We start from the raw sequence: 10,016 nt of genomic DNA on the forward strand, positions 1-10,016 counted from the left end.
CACTACTGATCCCAAATGCCTTCTGTATGTGCTGTCACATTTAAAAAGAAACCATGTGGATTCTAAAAATTGCACTAACTACTTCAGTTCTTCACTTCATGCCTAGCACAGAGGTTCTAATATGGTACCACTTTAAACTTGGAGCATTTGGTAATGATTATATATGTCTTGTAGGCCACTATGTGGTGAGGAATAAGGCATAATTTAGTTGGATGAGTCTCCCAGGAGAGGACAGTTCAGTGAAAATTTCTTAGTTAGGTATGTTGACTTAAAATGTATGATTTGTACATAGCAGGAAGGAGCAGGTGGCTGAGGTCTAAGCTTTGCGCAGGGTTATGTAGATAGTTTAGGGTAGCGAAGGAAGCTTGGACACCAGCTGAAGGAAAAATGGGAAAGAGGATAATAGTTGTTGGTACCACATGGGAAGTTATTAATAGAGGGAGGGTGCTTTGGTAGGTGGACTATGTGGAGTACAAGCGACATCTTGGGTGCTGTAGCCAGTTCTGGTTTTGACAACTCATGCTTTCCTTTATTAATGAGAAAGAAAATAGCTAACATAGGAGATGCTGTTTTTGCTTGCAATTCTCCAGGGACTATGCCTGGGGCTTGGACAATGGCAGATTTCTACACCAAGGCAGCGGTTCCTATAGGAGACGTTCACATGGCAGAGTCTATGGAAAACGTTCCAGCAGCTTTTATAAAGGTCCTAAAAGCTGTTCCTTGAAAGGTTGGTTGTTGTGATAGGAGAATGAAATGATCTGTGTGTAACCTAATTGCCAGGATATAAATTTCAGTATAAGTAAATTCTACAATATATATTCCAGACAGAAACAGAAAAGTCAGATCTCTGGTTTCATTTGGGTTTCTTTATTTCAGGAGTGTTAACCTGTGTTATATCCAGTAGGGGTGTGCATTCAGTTTGGCCAAGCTGGAATAAAACCCTGTATAAAGCCTATACGACATAATTCGGGCTCCCCAGACGGTGAATCAGATTCTCTAATCTGATTTGGCTTCCCGAATAGATATCGCCATATAGAAGCCAAATCTATTTGGCTTCTATATGGCAATCCCATTCCCGGGGCAAGCTGTCTAGGGAAAAGAACACGGAGGCATGTTTAAATGCCTCCCTGATCTCTCAAGCCTTCTCCAGCTGGCCTGCAGCTGCAGGTCAGCTAGAGAAGGGATGGGGAGGCATGTTTAGATGCCTCCCTGATCTTTTCTCTCTTGCAGGCCAGCTGGAAAAGGGAAAAAAGATTGGGGAAGCATTTAATTCCCCCCCCCAAGTCACACAGGGGGATAGCAGGCTTCCCTCATTGAAGGGAAAGCAAATTGCCTTCCCTTCAATTAAAATAATGTGCTGCTTCTGCGGCGTGACTCCAGAGAGGGGGGATTTAAACTTTAAACCCCCTCAGTTTGGAGTCATGCCACAGAGGTGGCAATGCTCCCTTCGTTGAAGGGGAGGCAATTCATTGAAGGGGAGGCTGCCACAGAAATGAGCAGGTCTGTGCTGCAGCCAAGCAGGCTGAAGTGAAAGGCCTCAGCAGGAAGAGACTTTTGGAGGATCTGATATGATGAACAGACTCATAAGATTCAAACAAGTAAAAAACTACGATATAAAAGCAGCACTACAGACACACACAAATTTCAGGCATACATTCAATGACACTCTTGTGCCTGATGACCATCTGCCAGCTCCCTGGTGTTTGGTTTGATTCCTGTTTGCTGTGCATCACTTTTTTAAAGGGCTCGTAGGAAAAGATCTAGGATTTTATTCCCTGTGCAAGGGAATATTTTTCACTTGCTGTTCGAAGTCATTGCAAGTGGGGAGAAGGGGTTTTCCCTCATCCCCCCCCCCCAAGTTCTGAATGTTCCCCTAAGAATGACTGCTGTAGAGGTTCTAGAGTTCAAACATGCCTGTAATCTCCTCTATCCTAGATGCATGTTTGCTGTGGGCAGCTTCATGTTTAAACATTAACTTCACTCATGCTCAAAGCACTTGACTTCTTATTTCAGAGGAGCTTCATCTCAAATACCTGTCATATGTTTTCTATTCAGATGAAAACGAAATTAAAAAACACTAAAAATAAATCAAATCCCTGAGTTCCAGGCCAAAATACAAAGCAAATGGCAAGGGTTCCTATAGTTACCATTACTGGAAATGTCCTGGATTTGGAGGAAGTGTGTTCTGCCAAGGGCCAGTTCTGCAGCCAAGCCACCCAAGTGACTGGCTGGGGTAGCAGAATGAGGAGGATGCTGATATGCTGCAGGAGCTCAGCTTGTTCCCCAGGCATTGATGGTATAGGAGGCAATTGGCTCTGCCTTCTAGACTGATGCAGCCACTGGCAGAGTCCACATGATGCACACACAAAAAAAATTGGTATTTCCTGATATTTCTGAATCTTGGTATTCTGGAAATATTCGAGATTGCTGAATTTTTTCAGCATGCAGACCTGGGTGGGACTTTCTGTCCTGGGGGTTTAAACTGCCAGGCAGAAAAAACTGTCCCAAGGAGCAGCATGGAGCGGGGAGGGCTCTCCCTATTGCACCCAGACCTGGCTTGGAGCCTTCTCCTGCCCAGCAATTTAAACCGCTAGGCAAGAGAAGCTGGTCCCAGGATCTGCATGCGACGGAGAGGTCTCTCCCCTGTCACACACAGACCTGACTTGAGGAGCCCACCAGCCGAGGTGGCATTGGAGCTCTCTGCTCCTGCTGCCCCAGCAGATCCTCTCCTTGGTATAGCTAACCTGATTAAAAGGGGGGGGGGCTTTTATTTGGGCTCAGCTATATCGGTAGCCAAAAAGAAACTATAATTTCGCCTTTAAAAAACCCTGAAAAATGCCAGTAAGGTATTTTTTTTGGGGGGGTGGGGTGTTCAGGTAAACCGAATGCATACCCCTACATGATGCCATAGGAGCTCGGCTTGGACTTGGCTGGTGCCCTCTTTTGTACTGCTTCCAGTTCTGCACCATGGGAGGAGGCAATGAGTCCTTGCTTGGGGTGACAAAATACTTGATTCTACCCTGTATCTAATGTTTAAGATAGAAAGATCATGACTAGAGCCTTGCTGTGGAGGGCCAACAGCAGGGCATAGAGGCCAAGATTTTCTCTTGGTGGCATTGGTATTTACTACCTCTGAATGTGGAAGTTCCCTTTTAATCAGTACCTGAAGGCTGAGTGAGAAAGAAAAAATTAAACAAAATATATGGAAATTTATTCCAAAGTGCACTAAAACTATACTTTAAAAATGTAGGCACATTCGGCCCTTGAAGCAATGCATATTTGGACTAATTATTTAGCTAGCTCCCTTTAGTCCTCATGGTTAGTAGCCACTGATAGACATGTCCTCCATCAATCTGTCTAATCCTCATTTAAAGCTTGTTTGTGCTTCTGGCCATCACTACATCATCTGGTAGTGAGTTCCACATTTTAATCACTTGTTGCATAAAGAAGTATTTCCTTTTGTTGATTCTGAATCTGTTGCCCATCAGCTATAGTATGTTTTATGTCCTTGTGCATGCCCTGAAACAAGTAACAAAGCATCCTGAATCGAGAGGCTTTTGTATTGTATTCTGTTTCTTTATCTGCAGGCAAGGATCATTCCAACAGCTCATCACGTATCTTGGTAGAGATGCAGGTAAGAAATTAACCTATACTGTATATGGTTCTACTGGCAGGATATGGTATCCTGCAATTGTGGCAGAGATCAAGGATAGTCTGATATGGGGGAAAGTTGGGGGCAAGATTTCTCATGCATATGTGCCCAGAGTTTGTATGGCTGAAGAAGTTGTAATCAATATAGATTATGACTTTGCATCCTACAGCCAGCTTACTATTGTGTCCCTTTATGGTATTGTTCTAGGAGGGCCAGCTTTTTATCTGTAGGGCTCCCACGTCTTAACTGCAAAAATTAGCAGGAGCAGCTTTCCCGTTCATTTCACTGCCATGCCAAGAAGAGCTTCATCTGCTAAATATTTTCATATTAGATGGTTCCTAAAGGAACAGAAGCCCTAATTGAACAAGATTTGGGAACCATAGACACAATCACACAACCTTTTGTTGTTCTACTGCAGCAGCATAAAAAAGAAAATGTTTCTGAAGTGAAGGAAGATGAATCAGCAATACCCAAGGAGACAAAAGCCCAAGAAGATTCTGTAGCTTCAGTGGAAAACACAGATCCACCCCAGGTAATTATGGGGGAATGCTTTGCTGCCAAACAATGGTTCTACTGGCAGGATATGGTCTCTTGCAATTGTGGCAGAGATCAAGGATAGTCTGATATGGGGGAAAGTTGGGGGCAAGATTTCTCATGCATATGTGCCCAGAGTTTGTATGGCTGAAGAAGTTGTAATCAATATAGATTATGACTTTGCATCCTACAGCCAGCTTACTATTGTGTCCCTTTATGGTATTGTTCTAGGAGGGCCAGCTTTTTATCTGTAGGGCTCCCACGTCTTAACTGCAAAAATTAGCAGGAGCAGCTTTCCCGTTCATTTCACTGCCATGCCAAGAAGAGCTTCATCTGCTAAATATTTTCATATTAGATGGTTCCTAAAGGAACAGAAGCCCTAATTGAACAAGATTTGGGAACCATAGACACAATCACACAACCTTTTGTTGTTCTACTGCAGCAGCATAAAAAAGAAAATGTTTCTGAAGTGAAGGAAGATGAATCAGCAATACCCAAGGAGACAAAACAAGCCCAAGAAGATTCTGTAGCTTCGGTTGAAAACACTGATCCACCCCAGGTAATTATGGGGGAATGCTTTGCTGCCAAACATCCTGTGGTTCTTGTGGAAGGTGCAGTACCCTCAGTCCTAGTTTCTAAGTTCCTACAGATCTGATGAACTATAGAAGGATGTGGTGCTTGAGAGAGGGGAGTTTTATGCATGAACTGAAAGGAAACATGAACTATACCTCCACAGAGATTTTTTTGCCCCTGCATGAAGCCCCCACAGTAAGTAGAAGCATTTAGATGACATTGTGCCAGTGTAAGCAGAACTTATCTGGTTCTCATTTTCCCCCTGTAAGCCAAAGAAAATTAGACCAAAGGAGAGACTGTGGGATTTGTGCAGATGGAGGTACTTCTTGGTGTCCTTTTAAAAGCCATGAGGCACACAGAGGGGATGCAGCTGCTGTTCTCTGGCTCCTCTTGTGTGTGTAAATGCTTGAGTCCCGCCCCCCTCATCAGGTAACAGCAGGGAATTGAAAAAGATGGGGGAAATGGTAAAAGGAACAGGAAGAAAATCCTGTCAAAAATCTGGCAGTCCTTCTCTCATCTGTATAACTTCCAGTGTTCCTTGAGACAGACAACACTTTTCAGTATATCTTCTCAGAGCCGCAGTGGCTCTGGAAGCAAATTTAGAACAGACAGGAGAAATGTCATCTTATTTAATCTCTCGCTGTTGTTTAATTCTTCCTTTTTCATTTCTATTTGAAATGTCCTTAGGTTAGTCAGGAGGCCAGCAAAGCCATCATCTCTCCTTCACAGTTCAGTTTTCGTTTGCCTCCTGACTCCTTAACATATCCAATGTGCAGTTCCGCAAAGACAGAAGACACTGAGATGGTATGATGAATTCAGTCAGTTTCTAAAATTAGTACGGTTCTAGATCCTCTACTCATTGACAAAAGCCTCAACTGGCTCTCTGTTTTATAAAGAGAACTATGAGGATTCCTCACTCAATTTCCTTCTTTCTACATTCTAAGAGTCTGTACTATTTCTGTTATCTTCCACATGGCACATGTATTTCAGTATCCCACTTCCCTTGCTAATAACTAGATCTCAGTGTGGCAAAACTATATTCAATGCTAATTATTGTTTAAGACTGTCTAGTGTGGATTAAAGGGGTCGCGGTGGCTCAGAGGTTAAGACGCTGAGTTGCAGACCGGAAGGTTGGTAGCTTGGCAGTTTAAAACCCGAGTGCCACGTGATGGAGTGAGCTCCCGTCTCTGGCCCCAGCTCTTGCCAATCTAGCAGTTCAAAAGCAAGAAATTGCAAGTAGATAAATAGGTACTGCTTCGGTGGGAAGGTAACAGTGTTCCATGCGCCTTGGTGTTTAGTCATGCCAGCCACATGACCACGGAAAAAGTCTTCGGACAGCTCTGGCTCCTCGGCTTGGAAATGGAGATGAGCACCGCCCTCTAGAGTCGGATTCAACTGGCTTTCGAACAAGGGAAACCTTTACCTTTACTAGTGTGGATTAGAACCAGTATTAAGCAAACTTTCTTGCCTTGTTCTGATGGGCTTCAATTATCTTTACCTTTTCTCTACCTGCTCTTGTGTAATCTACAGTTTATATAATGTGCAATGCTGTGAAGGTTGAAGGGTTCAAAGAAGACACAAGACAAACATCTGCAGAAGCTGCTGTGTAGCTCTCTCACTCCGCAGCCTTTTTATTAAGAATCGCTTCCCCCTTTTCTCCCCCCCCCCTTCTCCCTCCTCCCCTTCCATGCATATGGAAAGTTACAAGCACTACATACTGTGAGCTATGATAACAGGAATGTGTTGTGCAGACAGCCCACCTTCTTTTCTGAACCCCACCTTTGCCAAGTCTCTTCTCTGATAGTGAGAAGGCAGGATGTTTACCAGTACCACCTTGCACACAACTCCCCTTATCTTTCTGTGGGAACATAATCTCCGGGCTTGCCTCACAGAGAAAACTGTTCCTACAATGCTGTAATGTCTCAGGGTGGGGGTTGGAGTAGAAAGGGTTCAGAAACAAATGTCATATGACAACTTTTATTGGGACCAACCAGAATTTCACAAAATAGCATGTATACTTTTTTTTAATCCAGAACTCTGAAAAAGAACAAAGGGGTCATGTGGGGGGGGGGAATGTTTGGCCACAGTGTTGTGGCATTTTCTCTACATCACGTACAGGGAAAGTTGTAGACTTTTTTTTAAATTAACTTTTTATTAATTTACCATACAAAAGTTAAGAACATAAGAACATAAGAGACGCCAATGTTGGATCAGGCCAAAGGCCCATCCAGTCCAACACTCTGTGTCACACAGTGGCCAGAAATACCAGTGCCATCAGGAGGTCCAGCAGTTCAACTGGGTACAAAGTCAAACAATGTCAAAAATTGTAATAAACAAAGCTTCTATCTAACAAGCAAACTACAACATAAACTAAAACGTTAGCCTTATCAATAGTACTTTTTAAATCACATATTATTTACTATTTCATGCACTCTCCGTGGAACTGTTTGATGTGAAGGCAAGTCACTACCAAAAGTATATTCTAAAAAGGGAGCCTAATTTGTAACCTTATCAGTTGGATTAGTGGGATTTTCAACAGAGGATATATTGTCGGAAATTTTGTTCATTGCATAATATTCCCAGATTTTTGTGTACCATTGGGAGATTGCCAATGGGTTAGCATCTTTCCATCTATGCGCAAGTCCAGTTTTAGCTGCTGTTAATAGTATTGAAATAAGTTCTTGATGTATTTTTGGTATTTGGGAATCTTGCCAGAGATCTAACAGAAATAATTTCAGACACTTTGGAATATCATACCCAGTTATGTCTTTTATGGAACAGGAAATCTTAGATCAGAATGCTTTAACTATTTTGCAGGTCCACCAACAGTGGATAAATGAGCCTCTCAGCTGTATAATTTCCAGTATTCCTTAAGATAAGTGTGTCTTTCCAGAGCCACAGTGGCAGAGCCACAGTGGCAGAGTCAGCAGAAATATCAATACATTTAATCTCTCACTGTTGTATAATTCCTCCTTCATTTACATTTCCATCTTTAGGTCAGTCAGAAGGCAAGCAAAGCCATCATCTCAGCTTCACAGTTCAGTTTTCGTTTGCCTCCTGATTCCTTAACATGTCCACCGTGCAGTCCAGCAAAGACAGAAGATATCGAGTTGGTATGATGTATTAAGTCTCTACTTATTCATAGCTAAGAGCAGATACTTTGGTGAAATGAGATCTGGGTGGCCTATTGAGCTCACATTTGCAGTGTACATCCTATGGAACCTATACACATTCCAGAATTTCTAGTGGTGGCTGAAATAGGTGTCTCAAGGCATTGGTTTGCAAATGCTAGTGCCTGGAGTTGAGACTTTGAGTCAGTTGTGACAAGGTATTTGTGGGCAGCTTACACAAAACACTACAATTGATGGAAACTAAGAGTCTACAGAAGGGAATTAGATGATCAAGTATGAGTGTACAATCTGCAAATAACATTGCTAATGTGAGTAGACCATTTATACCAGGGGTGTCGAACTCATTTGTTATGAAGGCCAGATCTGACATAAATGAGACCTTGTTGGGCCGGGCCATGTGTGTCATAAAATGTAATGCCAGGTAGCAGAGATATAAACTTGATAAAGGACACAAACACAAAGGGTTTTTTTACTTAAAATAAAAACATGCTTAAAACATTAGCACTCTTGCGATATTTTGTTTATTTAATGGTGTCTGATCACTGACACCTCTTACTCTGAATTATTGAATCAAAATGTCTGTGCTGTTGCAATCTTGAGTATGCTGTTCAGGTGTGTATCTGTAAGCTGCAAACCTACAATGACCCAGCAGCAAGCAGAACTGGAAGAAGAAGCAGAAGACAGCCAGCTCCACTGCAGGCCTGATAGAATCCCTCCAGGGGCCTGATCCGGCCCCTGGGTTGCATGTTTGACTCCCCTGGTTCACAACTGAGAGCCAGTTTGGTGTAGTGGTTAAGTGCGCGGACTCTAATCTGGGAGAACCAGGTTGGATTCCCCACTCCTCCACTTGCACCTGCTGATGTGACCTTGGGTTAGTCACAAGCTCTGGCACAGCTGTCCTGGAAAAAGAGCAGTTTCTGTCAAGAGTTCTCTCAGCCCCACCCACCTCACAGGGTGTCTGTTGTGGGGAGGGGAAGGGAAAGGAGCTTGTAAGCCGCTCTGAGACTCCAAGTGAAGGGCGGGGTATAAATCCAATCTCTTCTCTTCTTCTATACTGTCAGTGCTTTTGTACAGTCAGCTTCTAAAGTTAGTAAGGTTCTGGATACTCCACTCATTTACAGAGGTGTCAACAGACTCTCTGGCTTAGAAACAGAACTTGGGAGGATTTCTCACTCAGTTTCCCTCCTTCCACATTCTGAGAGTCTGTACTATTTTTGTTAGCTTTGTCAAAGAAAGACAAAATATTTTTCAAAGCTGTTGAATTCTTTATTGTACAATCACAGGAGAGAGCAAAAACAGAATAGCAAAAAGTTACTGCCTCCAAGCCCATTTTATACTTCTTGAAGATGGACATGCTCAACGCAAACCTAAAAGTAACATTTTCCATTTCTGACAGATTTTCTGCTAACTTTCTTGTTCTGACAACTTTTCCTATTTGAGCCAGAAAATTGTATTTTTGATATGTGACAAAGGCTAACCAAACTCCCACAAGGCATTTCGCTCCCATCACGTAGGCAAAGGCGAGCAGCATTTTTCCCATGGGAGTTTGGCTGATCAAGAGAAGTCAAGGTGGAGGTAATTTGTACATAAAAGAGGTCAGCATTTGGTCTCTTCAGAGATACCACAAAGAATGTAATTTTTTCTCACTACCTGTTCATTTGAAGAGATAACAGCTGGGGCCTGGCTTATCTCACAAGTGTAACAAAACAACATGAAGTCAAAGAAACTGAGTCTTGCGTTCGAAATGTATACCATCACATGTAAATTTGTGTTGCCATATGTACAAATACTGCCAACAAAAGTCCGCATGGTCAAAGCAATGGTATTCCCAGTAGTCATGTATGGCTGCGAGAGTTGGACTATAAGGAAGGCCGAGTGCCGAAGAATAGATTCTTTTGAACTATGGTGCTGGAGAAGACTCTTGAGAGTCCCTTGGACTGCAAGAAGATCAAATCAGTCAATCCTAAAGGAAATAAACCCTGACTGTTCCCTGGAAGGCCAGATAATGAAACTGAAGCTCAAATACTTTGGCCACCAAATGAGAAGGGAGCACTCACTGGAGAAGACCCTAATGCTGGGAAAGATTGAAGGTCAAAGAAGACGGGGACGGCAAAGGATGAGATGGT

The 10,016-nt window shown here is 42.9% G+C and overlaps 1 protein-coding gene across 1 annotated transcript in view; it reads left to right on the forward strand.

Annotated features, from left to right (window-relative positions):
- Window positions 1-3,983: 3,983 nt before the first annotated feature.
- Window positions 3,984-10,016, forward strand: part of LOC107107321 (serine/arginine repetitive matrix protein 2-like) — a 47,951-nt gene continuing 41,918 nt past the window's right edge. Inside the window, exons 1-4 of the mRNA XM_015407602.1 lie at window positions 3,984-4,184; window positions 4,629-4,745; window positions 5,447-5,563; window positions 7,756-7,872. Coding sequence (XP_015263088.1) covers window positions 3,984-4,184; window positions 4,629-4,745; window positions 5,447-5,563; window positions 7,756-7,872 — 552 coding nt within the window. The remainder of the gene's footprint in view (window positions 4,185-4,628; window positions 4,746-5,446; window positions 5,564-7,755; window positions 7,873-10,016) is intronic.

Source organism: Gekko japonicus, unplaced genomic scaffold, assembly GCF_001447785.1.
Source record: "Gekko japonicus isolate JY-2015 unplaced genomic scaffold, Gekko_japonicus_V1.1 scaffold1348, whole genome shotgun sequence".
Taxonomy (NCBI): domain Eukaryota; kingdom Metazoa; phylum Chordata; class Lepidosauria; order Squamata; family Gekkonidae; genus Gekko; species Gekko japonicus.